Here is a 17210-nt window from a genome sequence, read left to right as displayed (position 1 = left end):
GCTTCCCACATCCGTGCGTTTACACGGGGTCCCTCATCTAGGAAACTCCCTGAAAACCCAGCGAACTCCTAGTCACCTCCCCAAATCATGCTGCCCTCACCTCCACAAGTACCACCTGAGTGCAGGCCCCATCGCCTGTCACTTTATGTCCCCTGCCGCGAAACGTCTTTGTGCACGTTTCTTAGTTTACTTTTCAAAACCTGCTTCCCTGCCAGCACGTAGACCCCGTGAGGCATCTCTTCTCCCCTGTCTTCCGCTGGATCCCCAACACCAGAACCGTTTCTGACACCCGGCAGAGTCCCAGAGGCCCAGAATGAATGGTTGGAAGGATGCATGGGTGTATGCACACACATCTGTCGAGGGAACTTGAGCCGAACCAGCGAATAGAGGGATGCTTATGTTACTAAACATGGGCGCTACGTGCCCCTGGCCTTGTGCCTCCCTTTACCCTCCTCTGGCTGGCCTATGCTGCAGCTGGAGGGCCCCAGCGAACCCGCCATGTGGCTGCTCAATGCTTGGCCTCATCCTGCTGGCTCTAGAAGGTGCCCCGGGGATATAACCCCCCCACCCCACAGTTCAGTTAACAATCCCATCCGTCTGTCTGTTTTACTTCCTGTGAGACGCCAGCCCGCAGAACAGGAGATGACAAAACATACAGTCGTGCTTTTGAACAAAGCCCATTTTCAAGACAGGGTCCTGCTTTCTTCATTAGCAAACACATACCCAGCAGCTGGTCCGTTTGGCAAGGCTGTGAGGACAGGGCCGGGGAAGAAAGAGACAGACGCGCAGGGTCACGGTCAGAGCACAGACACCCGGGCCTGGCAGAGAGGTTCCCAGGTGGCTGAGAGGGTCTGGGAGCCAGAGGGACCCCTTTCCGGCCACCTGAAGTCCCATCATTCTCTGGCCACCCTGCTCCTGCGTCTGGTCTCCTCCCTCCACCAAGCCAGGAACCTACCCGCTGACGTCCCTCTGGCCCCCACTCAACTCTCAGCTCTCTGCTCACATCGATGCTCTCAGTAACTCTGTTTGAACGACAGCCTAGGTGGTCTTCCCTGGCCCGGCTTTCCTCCAGGGTCCACCACCTGCAGCTTGGTGACCCTTCTCTGGCTGCGCCGGGGTAACCGGCTAGGGAGTGCAGGGAGCCTGAAATCTGGTTTGGGTCCCAGCCCTGCTCCTCTCGTGACAGCTGGTCAAGGCACGCCAACCCAAGCCTCTGTGTCCTCTGCTGTAGGGTGAAGGCAGTGACGCACCCTCGGGGGACTGGGCAAACCAGGTGAGGCACAGAGGCATGTGGGGGTCACAAGGAGAGCTGCAGCCGTGCTGTGGTCTCTCTGGCTGTGTCCAAGGCCCTGGACCACCCCATGCTTTTGCAAGATTTACAACAGGCTGAGGAATTTATTGATTCTCCTGCCACATACTTCATTAGGATTTGTTTTCAAGCTAGAAACCCAGCTGGAAATGGGAAATGGGTGTGGTATTCTGTTGACAAATGTCAGAGGTTCTGGGATTCCCACTATGGCATACAAAGTGGACACTCGGCTAATGGCGTGGCGAAAGGAGAGAAAGGGACCCGCTGAGCCCCCAGACTCCACACTGGGGGTGCAAAGAGGCCAATTAAGGGCCTAATGCGACCATCGAAGGTGAGAGTCAGGCAGGACGCACACCCAGGGTCCCAGACACCCAGTAAAGCACAGAACCCACAAGCAGACTGTGAAGCCACTTACCCACTTGGCCATTCTGGGCAACTTATTGAATCTCTCTGTGCACCTCCTTGCTAACAACGTGGGGGCGCCTGGGTGGCTCAGCCGGTAAAGCATCCGAACCTTGGTCATGATCTCAGGGTCAGGAGGCCGAGCTCCACGTCGGGCTCTGTGCTGACCGTGAGGAAACTGCTTGGGATTCTCTCTCTCCCCTTCTCTCCCTGCCCCTCCCCCACTTGCGCTCGTGCCCTGTCTCTCTCTCTCTCTCTCTCTCTAAATAAACATTTAAATATAAACAAATCAATGGGGACAATGGGGCGAATGAGCTTTCGGGGCTGCAATGTGGATGAACCCAGGAAGCACGAGGACACAGTGGGCAGGACCAGGCAAAGTGCAAGTGAGGTGTCTCTGCTCCAGGCCAGCGCTTAGTGCGCAGACGCCAGGTGGGGGTGCCTGCCGGACCCCCAAACTGGCACGATGGAAGGAGGACAAGAGCGCCAACAGGTGTGCTGGTCCCTGCAGTTCTCCCATGCTAGACGCTGACCGTGGCTTGGGGGCCTGCTCTAGAGCAGCCGGGCAGGCAGCCCTAGAGACCCAGGTGCCGACCCTGCGGAGGAGGGTGGCGGGTGCTGGTCTCCAGAACCAGCACCAGCCAGGAGATGGCTCCAGACAGGTGGAGGGTGGGAGAGGTGGATCCCTCTGGTCTCCGAGAGGGAGGATGCTCCTCACTGACCAACTCGGGAGACCAGCAGAGGCCTGAGACACAGGGAAGAGGAGGCCGGCAGGGCCTCTGGACAGGGATGGGGAAGGGCCCCCCACCCTGGCATCACGAGCATCCCAGACAAGCTCCACCCTCAGGGCCCAGGATCGCCCCTCCCCACCCCTACTCCGATCCCCAGCTCTCCCCCAGCTGGATGGCACCCTCACCGCATCCCCCTGCCTACATGCCCGTCAGCTTCCTTGGCCATTCCTCTTGAACCCCCCACCCTCAGCGGGAGGCACCAGGAACCTCACTATCCCTGAGGAGGCCCCCAGCCGCTGGGCCTCTCACTGCTCCCTAACGGCCCACCCCTCCTTCCTCTACATCCACCTGCTCCCTGCAGCCCCAGGGAACATCTTCGGATGCAACGCTGAGCTTTCCCTGCCCTACCTCTGCCCTTCCCACAGGCTTCACTGACAGGCTGCTCCCAAGACCCATCCTGCCTCACCCCACACTGGCCCAGGGCTGGCAGGGACGGGGGAGCTTAAGCAAACCAGCTACTGTCTCTGAGCTGGACTCTTCACCTGTAGCACAGGAGCAATGCCCCCTCCGTGGCGTGTGGGGAGGGTTAAAGGGGTTGTGCTTGTGACAATAACACATACTCTGACGGGGACTGGCATGACCGTACTTGTATCGTACTCTGTCTTCGCCAGGCCCCGACGCCCGTGGTCTTAGCCAAGGCGTGGTGTGCAGGTGGGCATTGAAGACAGGCTGTCTAAGCAGAAATCCCAACTCTGCCATGTTTTGGCTCTGCGACCTGAGAAAACCCAGGACATTTCTCAAGGAGCGTCCTTCTCCCCGGCCGTGAACTGAGGTGTTCGTGGTATCTGCTTCCTAAGGTTGGGAGGCAGCCTGGATCGGACGCGGGGTGGGGGCACGAAGGGGGGGGCACACCGTGATGCTCTCAGCTGGAATTTGCAGCAGTCTGAGTGACGATTTTGGTAGCTTTACTTGCTTTTAGGATTTTCTTTCTCTGCTTTGGGCCCACGTCTACTATCTTATTTCACCCTGTCAGCAGCGACATATGGAAAGCATCAGCCTGGTTTCCATTGCAGAGGTCAAAGGAGCAAGCAGGCACAGCCGAGATCGCTTCCGTGCGTGACCACGGCAGGACCACTCGAGGGGACTGGAGGTGGACACGCGCGGGCACGGCTCGTGGGTGCCGCCCGCCTCCCTCCACCCTGTCTCTCCTCTGCCCTACTCCCTCTGGCCAGCCTTCTCTGGCCTTCGTTTTAAGGAATCTGTACATACTGGCAATGTCCACAATCTCTTCTTCAGCTAACAATGCAAGTTGTAAGAGACTTTCTAACGTTGTTTATGGTGCTTAAATTTTTGGCCATAACACCATTTCTTGAATCTTGAGGTGTTCAAAATTACTCAATTTTTTAGCTTATGGTTTGTGCTTGATAGATCAGGAAACAATATTCACAACGTATAATAAATATGCAATTCATATTCAGAATATATACGTATTATCTAGAAGTCATTAGAAAAAAAAACCACACAGCATAATCATAAAAACAGGCAAATGCTATGGGCATCCCCAGTCACCGAGGGGATGTCAAGTGGGCAATCAAATACACAGGATGGCTGTTTGCGGCAGAAGCAGGGAAATACAGGTGGAAAAGACAAAAAAAATACCATCATATGCCCATCGGATCGACAAAACAAAAAACATTTAAAAATAAAATACATCAGGGCATCTGCTTGGCTCAGTAGGTGGCTGGCTTAGTCTTGATCTCGGGGTTGTGGGTTCAAGCCCCACGTTGCACGTAGAGATTGTTTAAAAATAAAATCTTTTAAAAAATAAAATATATCAATATACCAGTGAGGACTTAAGAAAATAGGACTGCTGTACATCGGTGGTAGGCATATAAATGTTCAGGCACTTTGTTGAGAAATTTACATTATGTGCGAAAGTCAAAAATGATTTACCTTACAACCTAATCACTGATCGTAAGGGCACATGCCCCAGTGGAACCCTATCAGCTGGTCTACAGCTCAAACTTGACGGGCAGGTGTGCTCCTCACGAGGAAAGTGTCCTTGGACACATGGCACCATGTTCAAGACCCAAGGCTTGCTGATTAGGACAGGGAAGCATCAGTAACTAAACACAACGTGTAATAAAGTGTATCGAAGCAACTAAAGAAAGAAGAAAAGCTTTGACCCATCCTCTTAGGAAGAAAAGCAAAAAGCAATTTTAGGATTGCCTACATTTAGGATTTAGGATAACCATGGATCGTTTGCAGAAACTCCAAAGAACTGAGCTCACCTCCAACAACACCATCTTTGATAACAGACACGCGTGAGAGCGTAAGAAAGGATGAGAGGTGGTTTTGGAAAGAGCTATCCCAAATCGTGATCTGATTATTCCTTGGGAGGTGGATGCTCCTGCTGTGGCAGGTAAGGCTGCCTGGGCTCGATGGGATCGCACGCAGGGAGTGCCAGCACCCTGCGCATGTGCATCTCAGGGCCGTGCACTTATGGTGCCCGCGTCTGTGTGCACTGAGGTGCAGAGGCAGCTCCGGAGGAAAGAAATACAAATTAAGGGAAAAAGAAAAAGAGAGGAGAGAAAAGGGGGCGGGAAGAGCAGGAAGAAAGAACACTGATGGAAGGACACGGGAGGACACTGGTACCATTACCGAGTTATCACTGGTTGTCATCCCCGGGCGGTGCACGGAGGACAATTTTTTTTTTTTTTTACTTATTTTGCATATACTGTGTTTTCCAGATTTTCTACAATCAGACAAGAAAGCAAAAATAAAAAAAAGGCTCTAGTTAAATACACAGGGAAGTTTAGAATTCTCTGTACCTACTACCTACAGATACATATGCAGACAGATGTCCCCATTGCTGGGCACAGCACCTGGTACACAGCACGTGCTCAATATACATGTGAAAAATGACCAGCTGAATGAACAACTGAATGCATGAATGAATGAAGGGGACCCTGGGTCCCAACACGGTTTCTGAGGTGGGGTACTCCCTCCTACAGCAGTCCAAGGTGACGTCTTGACAAATGAAACGGACAAGTCTGGGGGAGGCGAGGGCACTTGACTCCCAAGGCTTCCCTCCCCTGGTGACCCCAGGACCTTGGGCGCAGGAGCCTCCCCCCTCCCCGCGTCCCGGTACTCACGTCGATGGGCACACTGTCATACAGGCGCTTGCCGATCACGGTCTTGCCCTGGATGTCGATGTTCTCCCGCTCCTCGATGGGCAGCGTCTGCACCAGCACACAGTCGATGTACAGGGAGACGTTCTGGGCCTGGATGCTCAGGGCGATCTTGTGCCAGTCCCGGTCAAAGAGGTCACTGACCCGGGGGCCTTGGAACACCACCCTCACGGCATCCTTCATGGCGCCCACGGCATCGTACTCCACTGCCTTGTTCTCACCATCCAGCCGGATGGAGACCTGGGGAGCAGAGGACCACAGGCCCCCTGAGCTGCATGGGAGCGACCCAAGGGGAGAGAGGGCGAGGGGGGAGGGGGCTGCAGAATCCCGAGTCACGTCCTGGCCGTGACCCTCTCCGCTGGGCAACCTTGGGCAAAGCCTCGGTTCCCTCCTCAGCCCTGGTGCCAACTTGCAGGCTGTCCTAAGCCTGCACTGGGTATGCAATAATCGGGCTCCACCTGAATCCAGGGGCCACAACCCCGTGCCTGGTGGCACCATGCAGGACGAGCACTTCTGTGACTCTGCGAGACAACTCACGCCGAAGCGCTTGAGTCCCAAGACCAGTGAGAAACCCCGGCTGGTTTCCGTAAAACCCTGGGCTGGCCAAAGAGAACGTGCCCAGCCAGATGCCAGGCTGAGACCCCACACTGTCTCCCACTGTGGGGATGAAACTGAAGCCCCAGGAGGATAAAGTTCCTTAGGGGCAGGACTCACGTATCTTCACATTCACTGGAGGATGCCCCGCCCTTTGCAAAATGCCTGGGAAATTCTGGAAGAAAGTTTTACTTTTGTTGTTCTTTGAATGAATGAATGAATGAATGAATGAACACTCCCTCATGCTTCCTCCCTTACACGTATTCACTGAGCACCATCTGCAACAGGCAAGCAAGGTGCCCGGTGTCAGCAATATGACAGTGCGAAACACAGACACATGAAGGTAAGGGGGATTATGTAACATATAGAAAGAAGAATTCACGGGGTGCCTGGGTGGCTCAGTCGGTTAACTGTCCCACTCTTGCTTTCGGCTCAGGTCACGATCTCAAGGTTCATGGGTTTGAGCCCCGCATCGGGCTCTGCGCTGACAGAGCAGAGCCTGCTTGGGATTCTCTCTCTCTCCCTCTCTCTCTGCCCCTCCCATGCTCTCTCTCTCTCTCTCTCAAATAGATGAATGAACTTAAAACAAATTTAGCCTTCATTAAAAAAAAAAAATGAAAAGTATTCATCAGCGAGTGAAGGAATGAATATATTCTTGCCCCTGCCCCCCTGTGGGACCAGTCTTCATGTGCCCTGACGCCCATGCTCCACCCCTCCCTGCCTAGCTCCGGCACCCCAAGTCTGACCTCTAAGGACTCCCGCACCTGGGCTCCTGTGCCCTTTGGCTTCTCATCGGCATGGCCCGTAGGAAGCCCACAGCATGGAGACCTTAGGCAGGAAGATAGGGTCTGGGGCCTGATTCCCTGTGGTGCGGCTGTGTCCATCCACACACCAAGGCCACGTGAAGACTCGCTCTCTTCCACGGCTCCAGAACCCACGGCCTCCAGGAACCACCAACCTTCCCTGCCCAGGCCGCCTAGGTGCCGCTTCCTGCTGTTACTAATCCCAGGACGCACCTCAGTATCCCTTGTCGGCTTCTTTAACTCTGACCCTTAACCTCATCATCAACCTTAACCCTGGCCACTCTCTTAAAACCCTCTCCCAAAACTGGGGCTGTCGGCTGTCTGCCTACACCCGAACCGGCAAGTCACTTTTGAGCTGTGTGTCCTCGGGCAAGTGATTTAACCTCTCTGTGCCATTTCCCCGTTCATAAAATGGCACCAGTGATGGCACCTATATCACCAAGTCATTATGAGGATTAAGTGAATCAACATGGTGTATGTAAAACACTTATGCAGCGTCAACCATATTCCAGGTGCTGCTCTGAGTATTAGCCATAATGAAAAAGGGACTAAATTGAAAGGCATCACGCAGTGGAAGCCTTCTCCGACACTCACTCTCTCTCTCTCTCTCTCTCTCTCTCTCTCTCTCTCTCTCTCTCTCACACACACACACACACACACACACAGTTGGATTCCAGCCTGCTCACGTGCTCTCCACCCGCTTGTTCCATTCACTTGTTCTTATTCTCAGAGTGCTTGGTCAGGGTTCATTTTTCTTGCTCACCTGTTTCCTGACTGTCCTGCCCCATCCTTGTAAGCAGGCACTTTGTCTCTCTTGCCCTCTCTTCAGGGGTGAGGACAACACTCAGCACATAGTGCCACCCCCCCAAAAAAAAGGTACTGAATGAGTGAATGAGTGAATGAGAGCCCTCAGGTTAAAGGAAGGTGCCCACGCACTGCTGGGCATCAGCCACAGCTCTTTTTTTTTTTTTTTCAACGTTTATTTATTTTTGGGACAGAGAGAGACAGAGCATGAACGGGGGAGGGGCAGAGAGAGAGGGAGACACAGAATCGGAAACAGGCTCCAGGCTCTGAGCCATCAGCCCAGAGCCCGACGCAGGGCTCGAACTCACGGACCGCGAGATCGTGACCTGGCTGAAGTCGGACGCTTAACCGACTGCGCCACCCAGGCGCCCCAGCCACAGCTCTTGTAACACCACCCAGGTGCTCTGGTTTCTCTTTCTGGGCCCCACGTGACCTCCAGACAGTGGAGGGGGGGATTTGGGGGGTTTTTTTGCACTGCGTGCTGTGTTGGTAAAATACAGAAAACTATGAACCCTGGCCAACAATCTAGTACACTTCTAATCCTCATACCCTAATATTTCTATTATTAAACATGGTCTTCTGTTTCTAGAAAGTGCTTTCCCATGTTTGAGTCCTGGGTCCCTGAACCACCGCGGGAGCCTCATGAGGACACGGCTTTCCCTTCAGGATGTAAATGTCTTCGGAAGACACAGAGCACGGAGTGGCGCCTGGCAGCCACTACCAGGGCCAGCTGGGGACCTCAGGAAGGCACCTCAAGGCTCAGACCCATCAGCAAATCCTACTGGATCTGGCTTCAGAATACATCCAGGATCTGATCATTTCCACCCAGTTTAGTGTTACTAGCAGTCTGGGTCAATATCATCCTTTGCTTCAATGACTACAGCAGTCTCCGAATCGGTCTTCCTGTTTTGAATCTGCCCACCTCCCAGAGCCTGGGCTCAAACAGAAGTCCCTCCACTGCTTACAAGGAACCTTGTCCCCTCCCAAAACCTCTGGAGCCTCATCTCTGATGTGCGGGGCCAGCCTCCTTCCTGTCCCTCGATCATATCTGGAATGAGTGGATGACAAGTGAGGAGAACACCAACGCGAGTGTGGTTGGAAATACTAAATGCGGTGATGGATAGATACAAAGATCTAGGTCTGCAGGACTAAGAGAATCACAGCATTCCGCCTACACATCCCTTCCGGCAGGCCTCTGTCCATCTTCCCTGTGTCTGGCCAGTATGTCCCCCGGGGCGAGAAGGGGCCACCCTCAGACCGCCAGGGAACCGTGCTCCATCAAGGCTCACTCAATGAAATCGAAATGCCAGGTGCCTCTTTGCAGATGAGCCTGAGGTCCTCCGAGGCGGGCCATCTCTGCACGGCTCTGTAGTGTCCCAGCCCATGGCTCATTCCGGAAAGAGGAGGGGGGGGGGACGCAGACATGGCAGACAGCAATCCCACACAGCTCTGCAAATGCCATGAGGGAAGAGAACCCAGACGAGGGGGCGAGGGTTTGCCCCGCAAGAATGCATGGCGGGGGCCCAGTCCCACTGCACCAGACCCTGCGAAATTGGAGAAGGAAGACCCACGTGCCGGAGGTGGACGTGAATGAGAGACACCATGAGCTGCCTGCCCTCCAGACAACCGGCCTCTGGAGAGGAGCCTCATCTGTTCCGTCCAGCCTCCCACGCTCAGGAAATCAGGGCGCTCAGCCGTCAGGGTCGAAAACGTTTCGCATCTCAGTCTGACCAGGGATGCTCTGGAAACATCATTTAGCAGGACTGAGAGAGACAGGAGCCAGCTGGGCACGGTGGATAAGAGACAGACGCGGAGCTGGGCTCCCTGGGTTCAAATCCCTCTTTTCCTTCAGGCAGGGGACAAACCGCACATACTCAGTCCCCTCCTGGCAAGATGGCAACAGGCTGGGAAGAAGACTCACAGCCTCGATGTACGAAGTGCCCAGGATGGTCTCTCGCCCCTACAGAGAGCAGGGGTGCATCAACGAGCCCATGTGGCATCAGAGTCCAGCCCTCACCACGGTACACGGCCCGGCCCGCAGCTCGCCATGTGGAGCGGCGTGTCCTCTGGCCACAGCCCACGAGTGTGGCCACTGGGGTCCAGTTGAGCACGTTTCCATTTCAGCCTCAAATGAAAATACAGACCGTGTCCGCCCGCTGAAGAGGAGTACGTCTTCAAAAGGGGACAAGGGTAAATGACGAAGACAGGGACGGTCCCTGCACTGGGGATTTGGCAAGGGCACAAAACTCAGTGTCGCCTGCAACTCAAACCAGCGTGTTGTGCCAATGGCTCTGACTTTGAGACCCTGCTTCCTGACTTGGCTGCGTGCCGCTGGTGAGTCGTTCTACCTTCGAGGGGGCGGAAAGCCAAAACGCACCTGAGATGGCCAAGAACGGCACTCGGGGTTAAGAGCAGAATGGCGTAAGAAGGGAAGCGATGTAACATGACACGTTCACATAAGAGGCGTTGTTCCAGATGCACGAGAGATGTGGCTCACCCCACCTTCCCCAACCACCCATGGCAGCTGTTTCCACGTGACCTTGAGGAGCAACAGGACTCAGGACGCTAAGCTCGCATGTCTCAGGCCCACACCAAGAAAGGCACAGACACAAGATCTGAACCCAGGACTAGCTGACCCTGAGCTACGTCTTCCGCTGTATCACGAGCTGTGCCGCTCTAACAGAGCCACCTCCCTGGTTCGGCTGAGCACCTGTAGGGCAGGAAGGGACGAGGTCTCCTGCCTCCCCCCACCCAGAGTGCCAGGAACGGACCTGCCCTCAGGGAAAGAAGCCACGTCTCTCTGGGGCTTCATACACCAGACTCGTGATCTCCTGGGCCCAGGATGGATGGCCCTGGAGAAAACATGGCGGATGACACCATCCCCACGAGAAGGAAACAGAAAGCTTCTGGCCCCTGAGACACGGCCGCTCCTACCTGTGGGATCCCGTACTGGTCAATGACCTGCCAGATGTACCAGTCTTCTTTCCGAGACGTTTTCCTGAACCGGAAGGTGGTGACGAAGGCATACTCATCAGGCAAACCTTGTGTGAACACATCCCTGGAGGGGGACAGAGACGGACGACAGTGGGCTTAGCAATGAGCGTGCGGGCTGCAAGGGACGATCTCTCATGCTTCCCGAGAGCAGGTGCCCCGTGGGTCAGTACGTCCTGCCAAATGACCTCCCGAGCATCTCTAACATCCACCTTCTCGCCTGTCTTTACTGCTTCCTTCGATCGGGGCCTCAAGATGAGCCTCTGTAGACCTTTGCTGTGGCCCCTTCACTGTCTCCCCAGGCCTTCAAATGTACCCTCTTGATGCATGTAAGCCTCCCTGACTTGACCATCACCATTCGACAAAATCAATGTTAGACGCTAAGCTGCCACCCACCCACCCTTCGGGTCAAATGCAGCCAAATGTACCCGTCTTCTCCCCCTGCCTACTCCTTCTCAGCAGGGCCCAGCTGCTTTGTCTCATGCTGCATGGTCCCCTACCCTGTACCCCAGGATATCCTCCCATCTCCATGGAGCAGAGCCCCAGGTCCCTGCCCAGCGTGGGGAGCCAGGCCCTCATCTGGGAGGACTTCAGCTCCCCTCAGCTCTGCCCAGAGGGTCCTGTTCCTGTCTTTGCCCTCCACGCTCAGAATGAAAACTGTTGAGGGACGCCTGGGTGGCTCAGTCAGTAGGGTGTCTGACTTTGGCTCAGGTCATGATCTCATGGTTCGTGAGTTTGAGCCCCTCGTCGGGCTCTGTGCTGACAGTGTAGAGCCTGCTTGGGATTCTCTCTCTCTCTCTCTCTCTCTGCCCCTCCCCTGCTCACTCTCTCTCTGTCTCTCTCAAAATAAATGAATACTTAAAAAAATAATGAAAAATAAAAAAGAATAAATAAAAAATTTTAAAAAAGAAAAAGAATGAAAACTGTTCGTCACAGGAGTTACAAAGGAGGTGATCTGATCATCACGTTGTAGCTGAGGGTTAACAGGGCGCAATCTGGCTCGTAGGTGGCTGGGCAGAGACCCACATGGAAAGGGGGCCCTGTCCCCAGAGCTCTTCCCTTAACCATCCACTGGTGGCACCCTCACCCCAAAGAACCTGGCCGCATTGGGACCACGTCCTGCTCCAGGGGCAGGGCCCTGCCTGGGGACTGCAGGGCACTGACTTCTCCAATGGAGGGGGTGGAAGTCGTCTGGCCAGAAAGCCAGGAAGGGAAATGAGGAGGCGTCTGGGTTCCTGGTTCCCGGCTCGCAGACCCTCTGGGACCCCTGATTTGGCTGCAGAGCCTGTGAGCACAGACTGGTCTCCTTGGGGGATTCTCGGTTCTCAGATCCAAGCTGGGAGGGAGCCCCCGCTGTTCAGAGTCATTCTCTGAGCCGGGATTTCACCCAGCTCACCTCCAGGCACTAGAAGCAGCCTGTCACTCAGTGCTGGGCCCCCACAGAACTGAGGGGTGAGGATGGTGACTGTCCCCACGGGGGGAAGATGGGCCTTTCTCACCTGACTGCACAGACACGGGCTTTGCTGCCACAATAGACAGTGCGTCTCATTTCATTTTTCTTCTGATCTCAGTAATGAGTCAAACCATGGAACTGTTTTTTTTCAAACACACCTTTTTCTTATACTTTTTTTTTTTTTTTAAATTTTTTTTTTTCAACGTTTATTTATTTTTGGGACAGAGTGAGACAGAGCATGAACGGGGGAGGGGCAGAGAGAGAGGGAGACACAGAATCAGAAACAGGCTCCAGGCTCTGAGCCATCAGCCCAGAGCCCGACGCGGGGCTCGAACTCACAGACCGCGAGATCGTGACCTGGCTGAAGTCGGACGCTTAACCGACTGCGCCACCCAGGCGCCCCTTTTTCTTATACTTTTGAAACAACACATATCTGTGCACGTTTGACATCTATATACACATAGATAAATACAGATGGACCCTTGCAGATAAGCAGATCTATGTAGCACAGATCTACAAATCTGTATCTATATTTGTCTCTCTATATTTAGATAAAGAGAGAGAGACCAGGACTTTTTCTGAGGACATTTATATAAACATAAGCACCCATACAAGCATATATAGCTTATGAAAAAGGTATTATGATCAGGAAGGGGGAATGGGCATTGACAGAGAATATCTAAAGGAAACAAAAGTGGCCCAAACCAATCCCTTCCACAAGTAACACAGAAGATAACAAGATCACAATGGGAAACACAAACGCCATGGAGATGGACGACCCGACTTTGTGCCAACTTCTGCCTCATACGCACCCCAGGATGGTGGACATACGACTATCCCACTTACAGTCTCCGTCGTCACATGGCAAAAATGATGACAATAATACCTGCCTTGCTCCCCTGACCCACCGTAGTGAGAAATAAATTAGACAAGGTGTGTAAACTGCCCATTAAACATTATACATGTGAGAAAAACATTAATATTGAAAGTGACACCCCTTTTCGTTATGCACACAATTCACCTGCAAATAAAAAATTACACCTGTCTATATATTTGTGCATGAATCTAAAGCTTTAAAAATTACAAGAATGCTATTCTCCCTTGAAATATCAGAGCTTCTGGGGCGCCTGGGTGGCTCAGTCGGTTGAGTGTCCGACTTCGGCTCAGGTCATGATCTCACAGCTCGTGAGTTCAACCCCTGCCTCAGGCTCTGTGCTGGCAGCTCAGAGCCTGGAGCCTGCTTCTGCTCCTGTGTCTCCCTCTCGCTCTGCCCCTAACCCACTCGCATTCTGTCTCTGTCTCTCTCAAAAATAAAAAAAGTAAAAATAAACATTAATAAAAAAAGAAATATCAGAGCTTCTTTGGGTCTGATTTTGTTTCCCACGTTTTGCAACTAAAACAAACTTGGGGGACATCTGGGCAGCTCTGTTGGTTAAGTTTCCAATCCCGGTTTCTGCTCAGGTCTTGGTCTCATTATTTCATGAGTTCAAGCCCCAGATCTGGCTCTGTGTGGACAGTGCGGAGCCTGCTTGGGGTTCTCTCTCTCTCTTTCTCTCTGCCCCTCCCATGCTCATGCTGTCTCTCTCTCAAAAATAAACTTAACAAGAAAAAAAAAGCAACTTGGTACCATATAGAAATCCTCTCCCAGAAGGACTCAGTGTAATTGGAGCCCAGATCCACCGCTCCAGAAACGCCGCACGGATCAGCACCTGCAGCCATGATTCTGTTAGCTCCAAGGGTCTCACTGGAGACTTGCACTGTGTCTCTCTCAAAAATAAATTAACATTAAAAAAACAAAAGAAAATGCACACATCCAAATCCAGCTTTGTGGCCTGGTGTTCCCAGCTCACGTTTGCTGGGATCAGACCTAACGGGGCATTTTCACTAACTAGGGATGGACTGATGCATCCATCCATCCATTCCACAGATACTGAATGATCCCCTCCTCCAGGAAGAGCTCATTTTAATGCTGGCTCTGCAGCAGAGACCAGACTTAGCTCCCTCCTCAGGCTTCTTGCTGAGCAGAGAAGACAGTCTAAACGAGAAATTACACCATTAAGTAATTAGCTGCAACTTGGCCACTTTGTTTTATGCAGGAATGCAGGTTGTAATGAGACAAGATAGGGGGAGGCCTGAGGTAGTTTCGGAGGTGAGGAAAGGCATCTTTGAGAGCATCATGGTTCAGCACTGGTCTGAAGGACGAACAGGAAGTCTCAGATAGAAGGAAGAGCATGAACAAAGGCCCTGTGGTGGGTAGAAGGTGCCTAGAAGCTCCCTGAACAGAGAAAGAGGAGCCAGACAAGGGGCCAGGGGATAAGGCTGAGGCCAAAAAAGTAGGAATGGGTCACATCACACACGGGACCTTTCTTGCCCTTGGGACACTTGGGAGCAATTAAGGAACTTTAATTGCTGGATGGAGAAGGAGAGTCATGATGAAATATCACTTCTGTTTTCAGAAGATCTGTCTGCCTCAAAGTGGGCAGAATGGAACGCTGACTTTGGTATCATCATCAGCCCTTGACCAGAGACCCAACAGGTGTCAGCCCCCGGACAAATGTGTGCTATAATCCTCTCAACAATTCTGCGGGGCAGAAACACTCACATCTGGTGAAAACAGGACACAGTTGAGGCACTGGGGCGTCCAATAACTTGTGTGAGGCCAGGCACCCAATAAACATTGAAACCGGGGTGCCAGTGGCCAAACCGACTACGTGAGGCTGGGCGGTGCTGTGCCTGACATGTACCGCAGTGGCTGGTCCAGAGGGGGCCCCACGTTACCTACGGCCATAAATGTTTGTTGTTTAACGAACTGACAGAAACACACATGCGTGCATGAATGATTAACGCCAAATCCACATGGAGAGAAGGGTACAGAAGGACCCAGGAACCGATAAAGACAACGGTGACAGATATGCTAAGAAACAGGTTGCATTCCCAGGGCAGTGGCTCAGTCGCTTTGTCTCCGACCTCCCCAGGCGACCTCCCCAGGGCGCTGAGTAGTTTCAAGCCCCTCTCAGTGCTCAGTGTGCAACCACAGCTGCCTGGCCCCCTTCCCACACTTTGCCAGCATCCAGGGCAAGTCCCGAAGGAGAGGTGAGCACTCACTCTGTCCTCTGCACCACAGGGAAGGATCCCATCCGGACATAGGAACTCTGCGCTCCGTTGTCTCTCTTCCCCAGGATCTCCTTCACACGGAACAAATCCATCAGGTCAAAACCTGTCAAGGAGAAGAGCGGGGGTGAGTGGAGGGGAGGAGCCCGGGAGACCAGGGAGGGGAACACCACTCTGCAAAGGGAGCTGCCCACCCTGCCCGAGGGGAGCAGGCGTGGGATGTCAGCAGAGGGAACTGCTCAATACAATTCAGGAGAAAACATCAACAACAAAGTAAGGAGACGTGCGGCTTCCATTTCCAGTTGCGGGGAACATGCGGGAGAAACTGCAGACCCGAGTTTTCCAAAGAAATGGGAGGTGTCCTGGCTGCCCGGCCAGGGCAGGTGTTAGAAAGCTCCCCCAGGAACACTTTGCAAAAAACACTTTGTTTTGTTCTGTTCTGTTTTGGCTCTGAGAGAGGACCTCGTGTGCCCTGGCGATGTACGTAAAGGAAAAGTCATGACCTGAGCGCTGGGGGAGCTGGGGACGCGAGGGGGTGATCAGCTCGGGCACGTGCCATGTGGACATCGGCCACTTGAACAGCACCGGCCACTTGGTCGTCAACGGAGGGCAATGACACCCACGGCCGTAAGGCGGCCACGAGAACCGCTCACGATGGACCCACCACCAGCAGCACGTCCTTACCACGTCCCCTACACGACTGTCCTGACTCGAGTCCCACAGGCCAGGACAGCGGGTTCTCAGAGGAGCCTGAGCACAGTGCCCACACCAAGGTGACAACGTGGCCTACTGGCTCAAACTCTGTTCCTCGGGCAACGGGAAAGCTCACGCAGGTTCAGGGAAGCCAATGGAGGGCACGCGAGGGAGCACTCGTGTCTGCATCCCCAGGGCCAACACGACCCTGGGTCCGGGCGACACCTGAGCCACGAGACTTTAGGACGACTGTGGGGGATCTCCAACCTTCTAAGGTGCTGCCACGAGGTGAGGTCACAGGGCTTGTACGGTGATGATATACCCATCTTGTACCACTAAACCCTGCTGCTCCAAGCCTGGTGTAAGAAACAGCAGGGACAGGAAAGGTTTAGCACCGAATGAGAGTTAGAGTGGCAGACTTGGGCCGGTCTAGACTGTGTTCCTGACCACAGGGTCCTTGCTGTGTGACCTTAGGCAGGTTGCCTAACATCTCTGAGCACCAGTCTCATCATCTATAAAACTGGGGTTGTTTTAGAATGTACCTCATAGGATTGTATTGAAGCTCGAATGATAAGATACAAAGCTCTTCATAGGGCATCTACCATACAGGGGCCCACAGACTAGTTTCTGTATCGATTATTTTCCCATGATAGCCTGGCCCATAGCACAAACTCATGACGCTGGACTTCCAGCCAAATCTAGGCTGGCACGTGTCCTTTACCCTGGACAGACTATAAAGAGACAGCACCCAGCACCTGGAAGGTCAAATACTTGCGGGTTGAGCCCCACTTAGAGCTGTGTGACCTAGAGCGTGCATCTTAACCTTTCTGAGCTCATTACCTTCTGTGTCTCTGCACAGTTGGGATAGTAGCAGTGTGGGGCAGTGAAGGCTCTAGAACAGGGAATATCTGGGCTCAAACCCCTACTCCCACATTTCTTCTACCTGCTCAGTCTCAGACACGTTATTCAACCTCTCTGGGCCTCAATTTCCTCATCTGCCAAATGAGGACAAGAAATGCAGTCAGTGGGTGTGGGCAGGTGCAGCAGCCATCGTCTGGCAGAGAGCCCGTGGACAACACATTCCGGCTCTAATGACAAGCAGTGATACCTCGGGAGGCCACACTGACT

At 53.4% G+C, this 17210-nt stretch overlaps 1 protein-coding gene across 3 annotated transcripts in view; it reads right to left on the bottom strand.

Moving 5' to 3' along the window:
- Positions 1 to 17210, bottom strand: part of COL22A1 (collagen type XXII alpha 1 chain) — a 261626-nt gene that overhangs the window by 187780 nt on the left and 56636 nt on the right. For all 3 annotated transcript variants that reach the window (XM_045453570.1, XM_045453572.1, XM_045453571.1), the window contains exons 5-7: positions 15384 to 15495; positions 10769 to 10892; positions 5598 to 5873 (exon numbers count right to left, since the gene is read on the bottom strand). In XM_045453570.1, the coding sequence (XP_045309526.1) occupies positions 5598 to 5873; positions 10769 to 10892; positions 15384 to 15495 (512 nt within the window). The remainder of the gene's footprint in view (positions 1 to 5597; positions 5874 to 10768; positions 10893 to 15383; positions 15496 to 17210) is intronic.

Source organism: Leopardus geoffroyi, chromosome C3 (assembly GCF_018350155.1).
Source record: "Leopardus geoffroyi isolate Oge1 chromosome C3, O.geoffroyi_Oge1_pat1.0, whole genome shotgun sequence".
Classification (NCBI taxonomy): domain Eukaryota; kingdom Metazoa; phylum Chordata; class Mammalia; order Carnivora; family Felidae; genus Leopardus; species Leopardus geoffroyi.
The sequence above is the reverse complement of the archived record's forward strand: the minus strand, read 5'-3'. Positions and strand labels throughout refer to the sequence as shown.